The following is a 20,214-nucleotide window of genomic DNA, read 5'->3' as shown; positions in this document are numbered from 1 at the left end:
AATGTTGACCTGTTATCTGTAGAGTTAAGAGCAGTAAATACGTTCCTATGAACGATATTACCTGAGATGAAAAAAGATGAAGGTAAAGATGATTTGAATTTAAAAATAAATTAATAAACTACAACATTCAATGAACTGGTTTTGAAAAACTGCTTTTTTACGCCCATGACCAAATCTTACACAAGTAATAAAACAGTGTATATAAAGATGTCCCATTGTGTAATGTGATATTTATATGTATTTGAGACAAAACTAATGAAAAAAAACGACTACATTGTACATTGATGTTTATTTTACCAGTGAGGGAAGCAACGTCATTTAAAGATGGTTCTTGTTTGATTTCATGACAAGACACATTACTGCTCACATCCCACGAGTTGGTATTTGTTGACCATCTTTCTTATACCCAGACACGCACTCCTGTGCAGATCCTCCTGACACTCGGTGGGTGAGGGCCAGTATTCGATCCATGTCTTCTCCCCCAGCACATACTGGTACCTGAGACAAAACACAGCTCCATGATGAGGAAGTGGCTTCATAAGAATTTCCTGAACCATAGCCGACGCTGTACAGTGGGGAAAGTCTGATGATGTGATGGTTTATTTATTTATTTAGTTTCCATTTCAAGCACACTGATATTTGTCAACTTTGATGAGTGTCTTTTACACATTTCTTAAGTTGGAATTGTTGCAATTGTTTTATAAAAGCAGTCATTACATTGTGTATGCCTCTTCATTTAAAAAAACTAACAAAAAAAGCTGCCTCAAAACAAGTGAACTGTGGTCTCAGGAGCGGCCTCGCAATACGAGCCTGCACATTTGTTGTGTTGCTGAAGTGCTTGATCGGAGTTTTACAATGCAAATGTGATTTGCCCCCCGGTCCATTCCCCTCCCAACACGCCATGTCTGACTTAACAAACATCCGAGTCAAATAACAAACATTAACAGGGATGAACTCTGCTGTCACAGTAAGGCTTTCAGATGCAGGGCTCTCCTGGGCTGCTGACACCGATGAATTTAAAAAATACATATTTTTATCATGATTCTTTCCCTTACTGCAAGAGTTAGTTTTGTAAACCATTGTTTAAAGTTTGGAACATGTCTCCTCCTTTCATCGTGCTTCCATGCCGGGAGCGTGGCGACTGGCGAGCTGTGGATAATCGCGAGATTAAACAAACATGGCGCCCACGATGGCCAAATTATGGCTGCAAAAAGGTTGCGAATCGGCAAATCTTGATGATATTCGTCGAAATTACCGGGCGCAAACACCCTTTTCATGGAAACCAGTGTGATGACTCTGCGAGCAGGCCATTATACAGGCACTAATAAATGGACATTTAGAGGCGGACAGTTCCTCATGTTTTGCAGTTCCCCAGGACGCCCAGACGCCCTCCTAGCTAAAAGCCTGGACAGATATGTCACACGCTCAACCGAAAGTCATTGAGGATCCACATGTTGTGCACAAAAACTTACGTTCCATCCGTATCGTCTTTGTACGTGTCACTGGATGAACCCATGATGAGGTAGGTTTGTCCAGGACGCAAATCGAAACTCCCCCTGCAGTATGGATAACCAAGGAACTTGCGTGGTTCGCCTTGACTGTTCAGGTCCAGGCTTCCTGAAATGACACCAAAATATGGAAAACAGGATGCATAGTCAAACATACCTTACAATTGAAACCCTCAAAACAGCCTCACGCACCTTCTTTGATGACTTCCATGATTCTCATTGTGTAAACATCGGTGGACAAAGCATCGGAAAATGACTCCACAGACACTTTGTACGCTGTGGGAACAGCATTTCTTATTCTTTTTTAATATTGTTGATGTGGTCCAAACAACCGTTACTCACCATAATCTATGCTGTTGGTCTCTGTGCTCTCACACAGCTTGGCGAGTCGCTGGTTGTTGCTAATTTCACCTTTCTTCTGCATACTGCAGGTCTCTGGAGGTGAACACATCATCTGCTCTAGGAGTTTCAACTGTCGCAGTGCATTAGGGAGCTAGTAGTTCAAGCTCAGGTTACTAATGCGAGTGTTATTAATCGGGACAGGTTATTATAGTTATGACGAACGACTCAAAACACACAAAAACAAAACAAAGAAAAAACATTCATTACATGGCCAAAATGAAAGTGATTCTATTGCAGATTGTGAATTATTTGTTTTATAATAGCAGTGATAGAAATGAATGGGGAAATCATGGAAGCACATGCTTGCCAAAATGCGTGCACGATTGAGCCTACCTTCAGCACACTTGCATTCATCTTTGGTACAGAGCCTGAGCAGCTTTCCATCTTTTCTTTCCGGATGGTAAAACTTCACACATGGAGTCTCTGCAATAACCACATTTGAGGCTAAATCTTCCGTCTCTGATCCACCAACGTGTTTGCACACGTGCAGCAACACTCACGGTCGTAGTATTCATAGACGGACACGGCAGCTGCTTGTAAAACGCCCACTTTTGTTTTGCGACGGACCCTGAATGTGATCTCTTCTGGACGCTTGTGAGAAACCTACAGAGACGTGGTATCAGTGAGTCACAGTCCGAGGACAGAAAGAGACACCGGCAGAATCTCCTACCTTGTCCAGGTAAATGATGAGAGAACCTCTCTCTGATAGAACATTGTTCATCTCATACTTTGAAATAACTGCAGCCCTTCCTTTGACCAACTAGGTTCAAGCACATCAAGGATCACCTATTGTCGTTGACACACACACACACATTCTACAACTTACCGCGTCCAGGTCCTTTGTTTCGGGGACGAAGCCAGTCAGCAGGCCAATGTCCAAAATTGTCATGGTTGCATCCAAATATGGATGTTTGTACCTGGCAGATAGGGGACCCAAAAAAATTATTGGGATCGATTTCTCGAATTCTGGTTCACACTTGCTTTACTAAGCCTAGACATGACCAATCGATAGTACATCTTGATTCTTCATTATGTCTGAGCCAAAAACATCTCGCAGCCTCCTTTGCTTGAACGGACCAGATGGCTACTTCCATCCTTATTGTTTTTTCAGTCTCATGACAATTACTTTTTGTGTTCAACTGAACTGCACTTACAAAACATCCATCCTCAATATGAGTATTTCTTCTTCGTCTTCAATAGTGTCTGGGGGAGAAGAAGAGCAGCCCATCACCACTCCTTCATTACAGTGTTTACTGAGAACTAAAGGTTAAAAATATCAAACATTGGAACAGAATGAAGAGAGAAACATGAGAGTTAAAAGCCTCAGCGTTGCTGCTTATTAAACACTGTGTTCTCAACATGGTGTGGTGCGAGGGAAGAACGATCCCTTACCTGGGATCAGCTGCACCGACAAATTAAACTTCCCACAGTCACTTTCTTTTTCTTTTGGTATGGCGTAATACAGCGACACCATCTGGACAGACATTGAGATACACTTCAGTGAATGGTTGAGGAGAATACAGTGATGCTAAAGGACCATATTAATAACGCTGGTGCTCACGGACCGTCAGAGTGGCTTCTCCTGTGCCAGTCGCGACCACATCCACGTCTTTGTTTATCTCGTTGAACTGTGGGCAAATATATTTTCGGAAAGTCACAGATGAATGGGTAATTTTTTGGGCCCCATTGTCCACTTATTCTTCAGAATTCAGTCCGGAAGTGGTGCGGACGCACCAAACCCCGAGGGTTCAATTGAACCCAGGTTAAATAACACTGGTCTATGAGCTTCCTTTGGCAGCCCTCTGGATTGGAACAGGCTACTTTCTAAATTAAATGAAGCATTCGGAGGAGAGTCTGTTTTCTTTGTACTGCAAGAACCATGGATGAGCAGCAACTGAAGGACAGCATTGCGCCTTAGATCACAGGCGGGTGTTGTGAGCCCTGAATTACTTGCCATGCCGATGTGGTGGTAATGTCTCTTCAACCTAAGAAATCCCTGCCAAGTCCGCGTTGCCTGAGTAATTAAATTTTTGTGGTTGAAGCCCTTGAGCTTGCTTCCCGTGAACAAGGAGCGCTTGGGTGACAATCACTGATTTGTCGCTAATAATGGAGTTTAAAAGATTGTTTTTGAAGGAACTGCTGAGAATCGAGAGGATTACATCACTATGTTCACCACAGGAATAACATCGCCGCAGACAAGAAGGAGCTGCTCTTGCTGTGTGTTCTCACCTTGGATGTTCTTGTTGCAAAATGGTTTCTTCTGTTAAGACTGAACCTGTCAGGTAAGGACCTTCCTGGCAGCATGAGGTCCACCTTCAGATCGTACTGTGGCTCTCTTGCATTGGCCCAGTATTCCGACACGGCCTGATAGACAATGATAGTCGCCTGTTGGGAAGAAAAGCAGACAGAAGATCATCATTTGTTTCAAAAGGTTTCACGGAAAGTTTCAGGGTTACCTGAGTGGATCCGAAGCCTCCGCCCACCTTCTTCTGTTTGCTGAACCATCTCACGATAGGTTTGGCTTCTTCAAAAGCCTAATCAGAAAGTTATGTAACGTTGAGTTTCAATTTGATTCCTGCCCAATTTATAATGATTTTAATCGGATCCAACTTAAGCCACCTACCTTGACCTTGACTAAGGCCAGAAGTGCATAAGCCGTGGCCTCGAGAGAGTAGACACGCCCCTTTGGAGTAGGCCAGTGGGTCCGGTCTGAGGGAGACATGTTAATGCATGTTTACATACAGCTTTAAGACCCATTTAACGTTCCATACGCATCCACCTACAGATGGAGCCTTCTGTCCATGCTCTGCGTTCATTACGTACGTATCTCTGCGCGTTTCCACAAAGCTTACATATCGGAACAAATTGTGCAGTAGCACCGGAAACTGTGGGTTAGTGTCGCTGTTACTACCTGATACATAGCTCTAATGAGACATGAATAAAAGCATAACAATGGCAGAAATCCTCTGTTCTCCAGTCGCGATATATATATAACAGTCTCACCCACCCCTACAATGCTGCCTCTGTTTCATCTCTTGTGCAAAAGGCACATTGTCAATACTGGTTCCACAGTCACCATGTTTGTTTGGAGTTTGTCATTGTCAAAAACCTTCGACTTTGAGCTGCGCCACCTGCTGGATAGATTGGTGAACAGCAATATCAAAGCAAGGAATTGTATACTGTAGGTATGTGGCCAGTGACGTGGACATTGTTTGAAACGGTTGGGTACAATTTCATAGATAGAGGAAGCATAAATGGTCTTTTATCCAGTTGATGCGAATTTATTTTTGTCTTTTTTATCTGTCTCTCAGTGTTCAAAATGACTCAAAGTTATGGACCCATTAGAATGAAATGTGTCAAATGGGACAAGTCATCCGGATCACCATCTGGATCCCTGAATTCTTTAACGTTGGGAGATAAGAACATTTTATTTACATTTATTCTAAAGGATACTTCGGGAGTTAGGGTTGGGTTGACAGAGAGTGACTGAAGTTGCTTGGTGGAGGATTGTGCTCACTGTGTGCTTTTCTATACCCACTGCTTTTTCATATCCGACTGTGGCATGATCAAATCACTCATTTCCAACAAACAAGAAAGTACTTTGACATTACCTGGAGCTGCAAACCTGAAGAGCACATCCTTCTGCAGTTTTCCTTCATTGGCCAAAGCATATGACGTCATGGCAACTGCATAAGGGTTAGTGAGGGACGGCAAGCGCTTCTCCAGGAAGGTGATGGATTTCTCTATTGCCCCTGGTAGACTCTGCCGAGTCAATGAAAAGAACAACAACACCATGTTCGAATCAGACTCTTCTGAAATCTATGTTGTATTGCAACAGTGGATAGAGATGTTCTTTAAAGGCGCGTCTACCACTAAAAAGGCACTTTACAGCAGACTCATATCAGATTGGGCTTAAAGAGGCCAGTGATCAACCTCAGCAGAGCCCAGAACAGAGTGGATATAACAGCTACATTCACACATTGGAGGAATAAGTCATCACCTTCACCTTCACCTTCTTCTGCCGCTTATCCGGGGTCGGGTCGCGGAGGCAGCATTCGGAGCAAGGAAGCCCAAACTTCCCGGTCCGCACAAACCTCCTCCAGCTCCTCCCGGGGGATCCCGAGGCGTTCCCAGGCCAGACCGGAGACATAATCTGTCCAGCGAGTCCTGGGTCTTCCCCGGGGTAGGACATGCCCGGAACACCTCCCCAGGGAGGCGTCCAGGGGGCATCCGGATCAGATGCCCGAGCCACCTCAGCTGGTTCCTCTCGATGTGGAGGAGCAGCGGCTCCACCCCGAGCTCCTCCCGGATGACCGAACTCCTCACCCTATCTCTAAGGGTGCGCCCAGCCACCCTGCGGAGGAAACTCATCTCAGCCGCTTGTATCCGCGATCTCATCCTTTCGGTCACTACCCAAAGCTCGTGACCATAGGTGAGGGTGGGAACGTAGATCGATCGGTAAATCGAGAGCTTCGTCTTGTGACTCAGCTCTCTCTTCACCACGACGGTCCGATACAGCGACCGCATCACTGCTGCCGCTGCACCAACCCGTCTATCAATCTCACGCTCCCTTTTTCCCTCACTCAAGAACAAGACCCCGAGATACTTAAACTCCGCCACTTGAGGCAAGAACTCTCCACCAACCTGGAGAGAGCAAACCACCGTGTTCCGGTCGAGAACCATGGCCTCAGACTTGGAGGTGCTGATCCTCATCCCGGCCGCTTCACACTCGGCTGCAAACCGACCCAGCGCATGCTGAAGGTCCCGGTCCGATGAGGCCAGCAGAACAACATCGTCGCAGAGATGAAATTCTGTGGTTCCCGAACCGGATCCCCTCCGACCCCTGGCTACGCCTAGAAATTCTGTCCATAAAAGTGATGAACAGAACCGGTGACAAAGGGCAGCCCTGGCGGAGACCAACATGCACCGGGAACAGGTCTGATTTCCTGCCGGCAATGCGAACCATGCTCCTGCTCCGGTCATACAAGGAGCGGACAGCCCCTAGCAGAGGGTCCCGCACCCCATATTCCCCCATATTTGGAAAAGGCTAAACGGTTGAGGGAGCCTGCCAGTATGGCCATGTTGTTAGCGAGAGCTCTGACCTGCATGGCGCAGGCGAAGCCCCGTCCACCAGAACAGCCATCAGTCGGTTGCGTTCTCCCAGTGGGGTCGGTTTGCCCGCCATCCACAGGCAGGCCCGCCACGACTCGTTCAGGTCGGGGACACCTGATCTCCAGTCCACCCCTTCCACTCCGCAATAGGCTGCAAAAGCTGTAGCCGGAGTTTTAAATGTGAGGGGGCTTTTCATGTCCAAGTCTGAGTGACTTCAAAGGGCCTCCATTTTGGGACATACGTCGGCAGAGCGTTTAGGCCTCCTCGGCCCCGGGCCATAGATGGTGCATGTAAAACCACCAAACTTCGCTTGTTCCGGTGGAGGAGACATCTCCGCTCCATACCTCGCTACCACCTTCTTAAAGAGCCCGGCCATGTCGTCCAGGGGAATCATATGGATGAATCGGCAGGTCTGCCCAAAGCATCATCACTGTCGCGGTCATCATCCATGAAGAGGGACTCCGGATTGTCTTCTTCAAGCACCCTCCTCTCGTCCGACTGGCCGTACTCATCCCAAGGTTTGGAGGACTTCTTGGGCCCTTTGGTTTTGGCTTTCTTGGATTGTGTAGCCGTCGTGGAAGTCGACGCTCTGGGCTCTGCTGTGGGAGGTGAACTGGATTTGGCTCCAGAATGGCAGCTTGCCTGTCAATCGCTCTCAGGCGCGTAACCCGTTAGAGGGTATCACACGCATTCAAAGAACAGAAGTTCAGCTCCGCATTTTTATTATCTGGGTCAGCCTCACTGGACGACAGATCACGAATGATGGAGTTTGACTCCTGGTGTTCAATGATAAATGTTTCTGGGGGCTGGGATGCTCTACGACAGTTTGCAATTGTGCCCTTTTACCAGCAGTGCCGCCAAAAACAAATATTCTTCAACTGTGCGTTGCAGCTTTAAACTCCACACTAGAGAAGTAGAGAGCACCACAGTCAAGGATGAAACGGCGAAAATCCAAGAGTACATCAAGAAGATGGCCGCAAAGGATGAACTGCTCTCTGAATGTTTCAGGCAGCAGAAACATGACGACAAGGGGGAAGAAGAGTAGGAGATAACGTGGGGGGACGAGCCCCTACATCGTATGCACCACAGTCGAATAGAGGTAGTGGTTGACATCACGAAGACCTACCAATGGCTGGACAGTGTTGGACTGACAGAGAGTTGCCTCAGAAACAGTCCAACATATTGTAGCCGGGTGTAAGATGCTCACAGGATCAGCATACATGAAGAGGCACAACCAAGCGGCTGGGTTAGTGTGCAGGAACATCTGTGACCAGTATGGAAAAGAAGTACCCAAATCCCAATGGGACACACCACCAACAGTGGTTGAGAACAACAAGGCTAAGAAACTTCAGCTTCCAGACTGACAAACCAAACGGACATAGTGGTGGTAGACAAGAAACAGAAGAGGGCGCTGATGATAGATGTGGCGATACCAGCCGACACCAACATCAGGAAGAAGGAACATGAAAAGGTTGAGCAGTACCTGGGGTTGAAAGAACATGTACTCTGTACTGTATATAGAGAGAAACAATGCAAAAAGAAATGTTACTGTTGGAGTTTTAACTGTTGCAAAAATAAAAACTTACCCCAATTGATGCATTACAATGTGTGTGAGACTCCTGCAACGCAATGAGGACGAACGCTGTCATGGAGGCATCTGAATCTCCGCCCTTCACATCTCCCTGCATACAGCAGCAAGTCAGGCTTTTAGCAGTGAGCTAAAGGATGGAGTTGTGAGACTGTAGTTCAGTTCATACATTCATTTCTCCGTGGATTAGTGTTCCAATTTCTTCAAACAGTCCATGAGGCTGTTGAGCATTGAGGATCAGATACTTGACAGCATCACAAATGTCGCTGTTTTTCAGTTGAATCAGCCTCTCTGCCATGGCAAACACCTTGACTACGTAAGCAGTCAACCTTTCAGAGGAGACAAAACAGATTACACATGTAGCATCTCCTGTTTGGCCACACTTAGGTTGAACTGTTGTCTCTTTCTTCAATTCTAGGATTTGTTTCTTATTGCCACTTGCTTCTTCCTGTGGTTAGACACCTTTGAAGGTCAATCATGGTCATTTCTGGCCAACTATGGTGTCTTGAGAACCTTGAGTTTCATCACTTCCTGTTGGAATTTCACAAGAATGGGGTGTGGTCTGGCACCCATGGCGGGCATCAGTCGAACATTGTTCTAGACTAGATTCTTTCTGAAGAGCCCGAGATCCATGTCTTCTGGCACTGAACATATCCTCATGTCCTTGGCTGTTACTTTGGCTTCCAAGTGTGCAATTCGTTCCACAAGATCATCCAGTGAGATTTTTAAGACTGTTTTTTTTATCAACAAGCTCATTCAGTACTGTGTTTTCCCTCTATTGATCTTCTCCTTCAGTGATGAAATCTGCATACAACACTTTTTGAATTCTTCCTTTGCTTTTCCACCCTTTGTTTCTTCTTTGAATTTGTCAGCCTGTTTATTTCTTTCTCCTCTTTAAGTGTTTAGCATTAAATTCTCTATGTCTCTAGGTTCTTTACAGAGGTTTTGGGCTCCAGGTTTATGTTGGTCCATATACCTTTCCAATTACCTAATTCTAAATACGTTGGTATGTTGTTTGACAACCATATTTCAGGAGGAGCTTAATGGTTTTGGTGGTTAGAACTGTGCAAACAAGGCAGACTGGATTATCTTACCAACTGCTGCTTGGTCTGTTTGTCCACGCAGCGAAGGAGCCGTCGTTTTTACGATACATTAGTTGCCTTGAGTATCCTGAAAAAAAGGTAAGCTATTAGGCACCCGTGAGCATCACAGATGGCCTCAGAGTTTGGATGTGTAAACATGTTTTAAAGACTAGCACTTGTACATGTAGCACTCTCTTGCTGCTGCGTCATGTAGGTTTACCTACCTGTTTCTATGTGTTGCAATGCTTCATCACGTTTGGTCAAGCCAACATCTTCCCACTGGTTAGTTCTGTCCAGGTACAAGGTCGCAATGACAGGCAGAGTCATGTGGATCATGTTCTGCTCTCCACAGCCTGATGGTTGGTAGATCATTTGCTCCATTGCGGTTCCTCGAATTGCATTTTCCAACACGACACTTAAATCCTCTCTGCCTGTGAAGAGGAAGTTATTTTTAATCTTATTTTCCATTCAAAGTGAAGACACAAACCTGTCCTCACCTGTCACTGAGATATATGTGTTGGTGGGTGAATTTGGGACGATGTCTTTCTTGGGGATTCCACTGTTGAGAGATACCGTCTGCTTGCCATCTAGAGAAGCAGTGTCCAGTCAGAGTGATACTGTCGAAGACTGTGCAGCAGCCTTTCACTCACCGACACCTTCTTTAGCAGGATCAAGATGCACTATCAGAGGAGATTTTACCAGGACGCCTCTGGACTGGATAGCGTTGACAACACCATTTTAATTTTACTGAAACTATAAGCAACATTTGTTTTGTGGTCACTCACCACCACACGAAGCGGCTTCTGGATACCGTCTGTGAGTTCAGTGTCTCTCACAGCAGCTTTGACCTCGATCTGGTGCTCTCCGTCCTTCATGGGAATGATGACATATGGAACAGATCTGGTGGATTGTGGTCCAACTGTCACTTCCTGCCTGTATTTCCCGCGTTTGGATGCTGAACTGCACACATGCGGCTTCTCTATAAGATCCACTCGCACCTTGAAGACAGCAGATCGGGAGGACACCATGAGAAGAGGTCTCCTTTTAATGGATCTCCAAGAAACTTAAATGCAATCCATCCCTGTCCTGCATCAGTGACCTACCGTAGCACCCTCGTCCCGATAGTTATGGAGGATTGCTTTGATTTCGATTTGCTCCCCAATGACAGCTGAATAAGGCAATTTGAGTTCAACAAAAAATGACTTCTCCACGATCACTTCCAGTGGATCACCGACACATATTCCTTCAAGATCAGATACAGAAAATTGGTATGAAGGTAGTCATAGGTATAAAACATGAATAAAAAAGTGCTGACCGTTGCTTTTGGACAGACTGATGCCGGTCACCTGCCAGGTTGTGATCGAATCCTGAAGTGGAAAATCTTTCTCAATAGACTTTGTTTTACTGAAAGAAAAGATGTTTTAGTCTCCCATAAACCATCAAAAACACAAAAACAAAAATAAATTTAAGGTCATCAAAATGAAATGGAGCTGTGAGGGGGAATATTTTCCCATTAATTCTATTCTTATAGATCCTCTGGAGTGAAGAAAATTAAACAAAATAAAATATTGGGAGCAACAACTGTTCAGATGATTAATAATAATCAGAAATTGTGCAACTTCTACTTCTATCTTCTACAATGGTATTTGAACTTAGTTTGATGTTAGTGTTTGATGGATTAATAATGTTAGGATGGTTAAAATCACCAACAATAACTTCCTGACATCTCACCATTTGCGCTCTCCTGGGGCGCATGCTGGAAGATGGATGTATGTCCACAGCCAGCTCTCAGGGAACTTGGAGCGAGACCTAATGTCATTACTGTCTATGTAGCTGTCGTCATCATCGTCAACTGCAACACGTAAATATATCCAATTGAATAATGTTAGATGAACTTCATGTGGCTGATCTTTGTGTCTTTGTCTTACCACGAGCCAGTAGAAGTGTGTTGGGCTTCATCTCAGGCCGTTGGCTCTCTAACTGTGTGCAGCAGTACACGAAGGCGGTAACACAAGCAGGTCCGTCTGTGATGTACTCGCTCCGTGTCTCGCAGGAGTATGACAGCAAGGTTTGTGTCATTCCCTCCTGACAACATTCCTTCTCCAACTTTTCTGTAAAATAACTCACTGGCCACGTAGGTCGCGTGAGTGAGTGAGTAAGTGCAACAATAAACAAACATATCTGACCTTTTCTGTCCAGGTGCTACAACTTACTATATTTGGAAATTAATGAAATACTGGGTAAGACTTCAGATTGGGGATCACATAATACTAATAAACTACTTGTTCATTTACAGTTAATACTAGGTAATTATGGTAATTATGGTGTCGTTTAGAGTGGAATTTTGTTGGCTGTACCAGGTTAAAATTTGACTCATATGCTGCGAATACACATATGAATAGTTTACTTAGAGTAGTAAATGTTCCTTCATCTAAAGTGTGGCCTAATACGGTCATACTTTCTCAACATCACAATGTTTACCTAAACTTTCTGTGACTTCTCTCAGGGTCAGGGATCGTCTCCTCCTGCTGATCGTTGGACATTTCAACTCTGAAACAGGAGCAGAGTGAAACTCAAGGACAATCATCTTATTTCTTTTGAGCTTGAATTGAGAAAATGGAACTATTTGTTTTTATTAACTTTTAAAATTTGGTTTTACAGCGTTTCCATCACCTTCACTTCTGGTTATCGAGAACAGACTGTATTTGTTGCACAGTTGCTTCTTGACCACTGGATGTTATTGCTTAATGAAGAAGTAAGAGACTCCTTCATTTTTAATGCTCATTTCAGTATCCAGTATCCTTTATTCCAGTATCTTTCCCTCAATCCTTTCCTTTGCCATGTCTCCAAAGACAACCACTTTAAGTTACTGTATCAACCTCATGGACACATACAGAGCGTCATATTCAGAAACACAAACCATCCCAAACTGACCCATATATTGACGAATACTGGTTTGTAAAAAGACAAATCACAATTACCAATCTAAACACAAGCACAGCACAAAGGAGCCCTCGATGGGCTTGACCATTTCTTCTGCATTGTGGTCACATTTTGAACAGAACGGCAAAACTATTTCAAAAGTATCAACCTCAAAAATGTGTCATCAATCTCGAAACAAGCTTTCAAAAGATGCTTTGAATTAGAGGACGAAAAAAGGAAGAGGTTCTCTCTGCTTACCTTTCCTGTGCTGGGTTCCAGATGCAGTGCTGGACTCAAGAAGAAGTCCTGCATCATAGAAGACATTCATGGCATCCCTCCCTCCACCAGGGGTACAGCCAGTGTCATGCTTCTCCACCAGGTCCCAAATCTGATCATAAGACAGTCATTGTGTTGAAAACAATTCCTTTGAATGAAATCGTTCACTTTTAGCTCTTGCCCTTTATCTCATTGTAACCACATTTAAATGTAAAGATTTTGTCTATCTCGTACAGTAAACCTCGGCAGATGGAAATAATAATACAATACGGTACAAGATCTTGAGTTCTATCAAGGATTTGGTCAAGGAATTAGTCCCTTATGTTGCTGAATGTGTTTGTATCAGACCTTTACTGTATGTGTTGCTAACCTTCAGTTACTTTAGAATTTGTTCCCAGAGTAATCTAGCAGTGTCTGAATCGGATACATGGTCTTCAATCACGCTGTGCAGGTTTCTCATTTCATTTGTCAGTGAGCTCCACATTTTCACTCCGACTGCAGTGACCACTTGCCTCAGCAAGTACGGTTACAACTCGCCATGACCGTGATCTGTAGATGTGCAGATTTGTCTTCAACTTCCTTTTCTCAGGTTGTCCTGCTCCTTAGTTCCCACGAGAAGATTAGAAAATGTGATTTGTTGGTTTAACTCCAGCCAGGTAGTCGAGCTACTCGCTGCATGGAGCCACAGACTGTGTGGTTCTAGCACAGGGGTGGGCAATCCGGGCCTCAAAGGGCTGGGCTGTTGCAAGCTTTTTGTTCCAACTAAATGAGCACACACAGTTTAACCAATCAGGTGAAACTGAAAAAACAGCACCTGACTGACCATCAACTTATGAGACTCCTAAGACACCTGATTGGTGAAAAGGTGTCCTCTTGATCGGTTGGAACAAACACCTGCACCATCTGCGGCCCTTTGTGGAACAGTTTGCCCACCCCTGTTCTAGCATATGGTTGGTAGAAGTTCCCTCTTCTTCTCTGCTCCTCCTCCTCCTCAGGAGTAAAAGTCTTTGTAGATTGCAGATGATGGCTCTGAACATCAAACATTGTCTCTCCACTAGCTCAACAAATTGTCAGGGGAGAGAGTCAAGACATTGCCTTTTGTTGTGTGAGCCGGTGTTTGCTGTTAAGAACGTAGACTCCTTTGTCCACGGCCACCAGTCCCACAGCTGCTCCTGGATCTCCAGTCACCTTCAGATCAAACACCCTACTGGGTTTGAATGTTCGAGGGCCACCAACCAATTCCAGCTTCAGCTAGATGAGAGAGACAAGCGAGACATGAATTTGTTGACGCATGAATGTTGCTGCTCAAACAGTAGGACAGGTTCCACGCTTACCGTCCCTGTGCAGGTGTCATGAACATCCACCCAAACGGAGTCAGACACCAGCTCATTTTCAGCAGCGTGGTAGTAAGCTATGATTCGGAAGGATGGCACCAGCTCTTTGGTGATAGTGATCTTTCGTGATCTTTTGATGCTTTGCGTCTTTTCACGGATGAAGCGCACCAGCTGTCCCTTGCTCATCAGCTACACAGAAATCCACGTTTCACAAGAGATTTATGAATAAATAGAAGTTTCATTCAGACGCACACCAACTCTCACCAGGACTGTGATGTCGATGTTGTCTTTGTTGTTCTGCATGTTCATGTTCAAAGTGACTTTCATGTTGTCTCCCAGTTTCAACTTGGCTTCTGTGTTCACCGCTTTAAAAAAAAAAGTAAATTTCAGTGCCATTTCTAGTCACTGACAATATGCAGTGTACAGTCAAAAAGACTGTGTTGGACTTTGTCTTACAAATGCTGATATAGTTGCGGCTGTTGGACTGATAGGCTGTTGCTTCCATGGTAGCTGTCGCTTGGTGGCCCTGAATGTTGGGGTCGTTTGTTGCTGCCTGTATAGTCAGACATAACAAGAATACAATCACAACATTAGGAAAAAGTCACTTGAGCCACGGAACCAGTACAAACACTGGTTATCAATGCCATGCCTAGCAGATTTAATGAGGAATGTTAAGAAGAGTTGAGATGTTCAGACTTACACTGATCCTCAGTCTTGTGTCACCTGAAGCGGTATCAATTGGAACCTTGGCAATGCCCTCGTCATTGGTAACTTCTTCCTGTTCGCCAGGATTCACTGTTACAGGAATGTTCCCCGCAGGGCTGCCATCCGGGTTGAGAACTTCAACCTAGCCATTGGAATTAAAGGAGTCATAAAACCTGAAAATGTTGTTTTCAACAAATGGTGTTCAGACCAGACGGGATCACAACGCACCCAAACATCCATAGACAGTGACGGTTTGAAGTATTTGGGCGTTCTTCTGAAGTTGATGGTGTACGGTGATGACACGATTAGAATCCCCTTCAATTCCTGTTCCACCATGTCACTGCCTGTTCAAGATAGGATGAGATACAAACCTCAGTTTTGCTGAGGACTTGATGGTCCGTGCAACTCTCTTACCCGTCGATGTCAGCACCCTGACAGCAACAACAATAGATTTTCCCTCCAGCTCTTGAATGTTCGGGAACGTTTGGGTGATGTGCTCTCTCTTCAGAGTCACTGTGCCTTTGCCTTTCTCGATCTGATGAGACAAGGTCAGACCAAGAGTTGACCTCAAGTGGGATCGTGAGGAGGGACTACAAGAGCATGGGGAGGGTTTTTGAAATATATATTTGTAAATCATAATGACCATTGTACAGCTTTCCCCCTGTTGTTGGGGAGTCTGGAATCATACCCAACATTCAAACCTTTTCAGTGCATTAAAGCAAAACCTACCTGAACTCTCTGCAGTGAACCTGGCAAACCGATCCTCCGTTCCTCTGTGGCGATCTCAAATATCACATATGCAACGCCCTCCACTTCTTTTCCAAACAGATACCTAAACATTATATCAAACAAATATCACAACCACTCAAAGAGTTAATCGCAAAAATGTAAAGCGACTACTTTACTTGGCTCGGATGTCGATAGTAAGTTCAGGATCGTTTATAAAATAAAACGGTCGCTGACTCTTCAGTTGAACCTCAAAACTGGGGAGCACTGCAGAGAAAAGTTTTTCGTCAGTATTTGAGTTGAGGGTGTTGAAGTTTTGAGCGAGATATATATAAAGTTCTGACCATATTCTTTGACCTCAAACTCTGCAATGTACTTTTTCTGTGGGCTGTCCTGGAACCGGGTGACAACTTTCCACACTCCAAGGCTGCAGAAGAGAACAGATGAGACTTTGAGGAAACTTGAGTGTTTGAAATAAACAGATCTCTGGGTTACTGATACTGAGACTGTTCATTCGTCAGCATGCGTGTGAGGTCACAAGATGGGCATGTTTAAAGTAAAAACCTACCTGACTAATTCACCCAGTTGATATTCACCATTCAGTAACCCCGAATTCAGAGCGATTTGATCATCGTACACAACATGTCCTTCAGGTGTCTTCAAGAAATCAAAAAAAGACAAGCAACTGGTGAGCAGCAAAAAAGACAATAACCTCGAATGTAATATTCTTTACCATAATCTCAATGGCCACGGATGCATCTGTTTCTATAGCTCCCATTTGGGGCGTCAAACCAAACACCCTGTAGTAGACTGAAACAAGGAGAAAAAAAAAACAACAACAACTGTAAACCATCAAAAATCCTAAAGTAAATCAATACAATTTTCATGCTTTTATTTCTTTTTATTTTTCTTTGTTAAGCCACACTCCACAGTATATAAAACTCACAGCATTAAAGTGGTAGATTTAAAAATGTTGCTGGCTGCCGTAGACCAGGTCTTTTTCCCAAGAGCGATTCTCTCTCTCTCTCTCTCTATATATATATATATATATATATATAAATATATATATATATATATATATATATATATTTTGCTGTCGTTGACTTCCTTTCAACTTCCACACCATTTCTATTAGCCTGTGGGATCCCAAGGTATTTGTAGCTGTCCTGGATGTCCCCTCTCCTGCCTCCAGCAGGTGAACCCCTGCCGCCCTGATCATCTCTTGGATACCGTCCGGCCACGTGTCTAATCCTGATGGTTCTTTGGGTGTGACTGCCAATTCCTTTCTGTGCCTGTGTCTATATGATACACCACATTGTTCACCAGTTGCCATGACCCCACTTCCTGAGCCGTTTATTTTGTTCAGCTCTGTCCATATCTGATGTGGGTATGTCTTCACCCACTCTTATGTTTCGAGCGTGATTCGCAGCAACAATTTTATATATTGTTCCATTTGCCTTCATACAAAAAAGTGACAGAAGTAGATCATCCCGCGTGGTCTTGTTTGTATCACACTGCCATGCCCAATTGAAATTGACCTGCGCACTGTGCAACTGCAAGTGTTAAAATGGTGTGGCTCTTCAGTCTGACTCCAGACTTCCACCTTCGGATGTTATGCAAAGCAGTTTCTACTGTCCTGCGTTGACCGAGCAAGAACTGATACTGTTAATATATGTGTTAACAAACTACTTCCGCTCTCAAGAGTCGATGAGCAGAAACTAGCGGGAACCTTTGCTGAGCAGGTCTTACCTTTGGTGTTGGGTGTGTAGAGGGTCTTGTCAGTCTGTATAAACATGTAGCCTGCCTGGAAAGTGACCATGACCACTCTCTGCAATAGCCGGTCAGGAAACTGGGCCTGAAGGTACACGAACTGGTTTGCATTGGGATCCTTGCTGAAGCCCTCGGCAGGGATCTGCAACCACCAGAAAGAGAGATGTTGACTGCAAAAGAAAGCCAAGAAAGCACTAAAGTGACATCAGGAACTCTGGGGTTGAGAGGATTCTTGTTCTTTTGTGGGACTGGCAGATCGGTACAGTGTCATGCACAATGGTCCTGGAGATAAAATGAAAATGTGTTTTATCTGCTAGTTGTTAGTGCTGAAAACCTCGTTCTCGCCCTCATTCAGAGAAGCCAGATACTTCATGTCAGGATGCCTGCTGCACGCATCCCAGTTGATACTGGCTTGTTCTGCACGACACAACCTCTGGTACGGACCTGGGACATGCGAATGAGGCCATGTTTGGAAGCTGCTTGGTAAGATCTGAAGCTCTTGACCTTTGATGCTTTGATCTCCTTAACCCGAATCTCATACAAACAGAAGGCCATGGCTGCCATGAACGAGTCCCTTACCTTGTGACTGGTTTATTCATTTTAATATGAAATATTGAGGTTGCTGTAGGCTCTCCACAATGTCCTGCCTGCTGGACCACCAATAACCTTTTGATTTCAAAAGTATAGGTCTCACTATCATGGTGGACTGCAGTTGAGAAAGCGCTCTTTTCCTCGATGACTCTTCCAACTGTAGATCTAGAGCTTTACCAACTGGTTTAGATGAGTAGACGTGACCAATTTAAAGATACTTTGACTTGATGACATTGACTAGAGGAAATCCATGGCTGTGTCACATTACCGTAACTGCTGCGAGTCCCTGAAAATGGTTTCCTGTGTTCAGGTTCACCGTGGTCTGTGCGAGAATGTTGGTTCTCGATGGAAAATCCTTGACGTAGATATTGACCCTGATTTCACCACCAGAGCAGTCCTGACACTCCACAAAGATATTTTCAGGCCCGCCCACTCGCATTATGCTGGGAACTGACATCAGCGTCCTGCAGAGCAAGAAAAGACCCACAAAAAGGCTCAAGATACATTTCACAATACTAGACTGACCGGATCTTTGTAAAAGGTACTACAGTAGGTTTGCGTAATATGTCTGTGTGTCACACAATAACTCACACGGGTTGCAATAATCTTAAACAGTGTAGGTTTAGACTGATGTGCCAACTTTAACTTGAACCCATTATTTAGTATTTATTTACTTATTGAAATCATTTTTTTTGCCTGACACTTATTTTGTCTTCATAATTCTCTGCAGGTATGGTTGATAGCAACGAGTGCAATGGGACAGCAGGTGGCAGTAGCGTTCTGGGACACACTGTACTTCGACACTTGGCTCGTGCAAGTGAGATTGACTTCGCGAATAAAACATGATCCCGCACATTCCAACAATCCATGAGTGTGCAGTCATGGCACAAACTGCATTTCAAAATGTTGTTTGCACAGGCCAGTCAATGAACGCAGGCTGTTCCAGGGGAAAGTTATAGGGAGATTTTTGTTTTATCCATGTTTACCCCTGTTCTGTTCCCTCATTTGGACTTTCCACTGTCTTGGAAAGAGCATCAAGGGTTTGACCAACTTAGCTGGACTAGACTAGACTAGACTGCCTTGCTGTAGCGCTGACTGGACAAACAATGTGTAATCCATTTGATCCCCTGATAAAGATCCTGTTTTAAAGTAGAAGCAGATTTTGACCCTGCACTGCTCAGTCTGGAACCAGAATCAGTGTTTTACCAACGATTTCTGTGGAAAATTGTCAGTTTGATTTAGAAGGCATTAGATATCAATACAGAATTTATTAATTTTGCATCTCTAATGACATATTTTAACATATTCGAATATTAATTCAACACTCACAAAGGAGCTGCCTCTGCCAGAGAAGAGAAGCAGGCGAAGGCCACAGGCACCAGCAGCCACAGTCCACTTCCACCCATCCTGCTGTGATGTCCAGCTGCTGTCATGGAATCTGTCCACCTCTGCTGCATCTAGGTTTTTATCTTCCGTGGCGATTCCATCAGTCCTCCTCCCTGTGAACTCACACAAGCGCATTCACATGACTTCCCAGCAGCAGTTGAGAAACACCTTTGATAAAGGCTCTTGACCGTCGACAGAATAAACAACCCCCCAAAAACTAACATCAAAATGAAAGTGATACTTTCAGGAAACCAAAGTCAAAGTCAGAGAAGCTCGATGGAGATGGTTTGGACATGTACAGAGGAGAGAGAGCCAGTACATTGGTAGGAAGGTGTTGAGGTTGGAACAGCCAGCCAGAAGGTGGAGAGGAAGGTCAAAGAGGAGGTTTATGGAGGTGGTGAAGGAGGACATGAGGTTTGTAGGTTTGAGAGAAGAGGAAGCAGAGGACAGGGAGAGATGGAGGAAGATGATCTGCTGTGGCGACCCTTGAAGGGAGAAGCTGAAAGAGAAAGAAGAAGATTATAAATAAATGAAAATACTTTGCTTGTCACTTGTAATGGCTGCAGTGCACCATAGTAACTGTACAACAAATCATTTTTTCTGCTGTAAAAATGCATGAACTTTGCTCAATCATAGTACATGGCCTACTGAATCTGAAGTCTGATCTCTGTCAAGCATTAAAGATTTATTCAGAGGAAATGAAATAACTGAGCAAACCCTGCCTGTCTACCGTAAAACCAGAGTATTCGCGCCACAGGCTTTGGGTGCATCTGGTTGGCGGCGCACTTGACCTTAGTGCTAACGTCTGCTCG

At 44.5% G+C, this 20,214-nt stretch overlaps 1 protein-coding gene across 1 annotated transcript; it reads right to left on the bottom strand.

Annotated features, from left to right (window-relative positions):
- Positions 1 to 270: 270 nt before the first annotated feature.
- On the bottom strand, positions 271 to 19,973 carry LOC128754614 (complement C3-like). The gene is made up of 43 exons (XM_053857346.1): positions 19,346 to 19,973; positions 18,285 to 18,480; positions 17,405 to 17,567; positions 16,389 to 16,465; positions 16,224 to 16,312; positions 16,000 to 16,082; positions 15,835 to 15,922; positions 15,659 to 15,761; positions 15,344 to 15,464; positions 15,158 to 15,273; positions 14,925 to 15,071; positions 14,681 to 14,777; positions 14,489 to 14,589; positions 14,225 to 14,413; positions 13,986 to 14,141; positions 12,873 to 13,002; positions 12,174 to 12,242; positions 11,621 to 11,818; positions 11,424 to 11,544; positions 11,008 to 11,096; positions 10,796 to 10,935; positions 10,478 to 10,690; positions 10,343 to 10,406; positions 10,190 to 10,279; positions 9,917 to 10,123; positions 9,705 to 9,780; positions 8,780 to 8,939; positions 8,609 to 8,704; positions 5,522 to 5,672; positions 4,534 to 4,619; positions 4,367 to 4,444; positions 4,140 to 4,295; positions 3,476 to 3,538; positions 3,303 to 3,384; positions 3,065 to 3,113; positions 2,737 to 2,827; positions 2,581 to 2,670; positions 2,411 to 2,513; positions 2,244 to 2,333; positions 1,851 to 1,943; positions 1,701 to 1,784; positions 1,473 to 1,617; positions 271 to 498 (listed from the first exon to the last, which is right to left on the bottom strand). The coding sequence occupies exons 1-43, from the start codon at positions 19,471 to 19,473 to the stop codon at positions 357 to 359; spliced, it is 5,010 nt and encodes a 1,669-aa protein (XP_053713321.1). The 5' UTR covers positions 19,474 to 19,973; the 3' UTR covers positions 271 to 356.
- Between the last annotated feature and the right edge of the window lie 241 nt (positions 19,974 to 20,214).

This window comes from Synchiropus splendidus, chromosome 2 (assembly GCF_027744825.2).
Source record: "Synchiropus splendidus isolate RoL2022-P1 chromosome 2, RoL_Sspl_1.0, whole genome shotgun sequence".
In the NCBI taxonomy this organism is placed as follows: domain Eukaryota; kingdom Metazoa; phylum Chordata; class Actinopteri; order Syngnathiformes; family Callionymidae; genus Synchiropus; species Synchiropus splendidus.
This window is presented reverse-complemented; position numbering and strand designations above follow the sequence as displayed.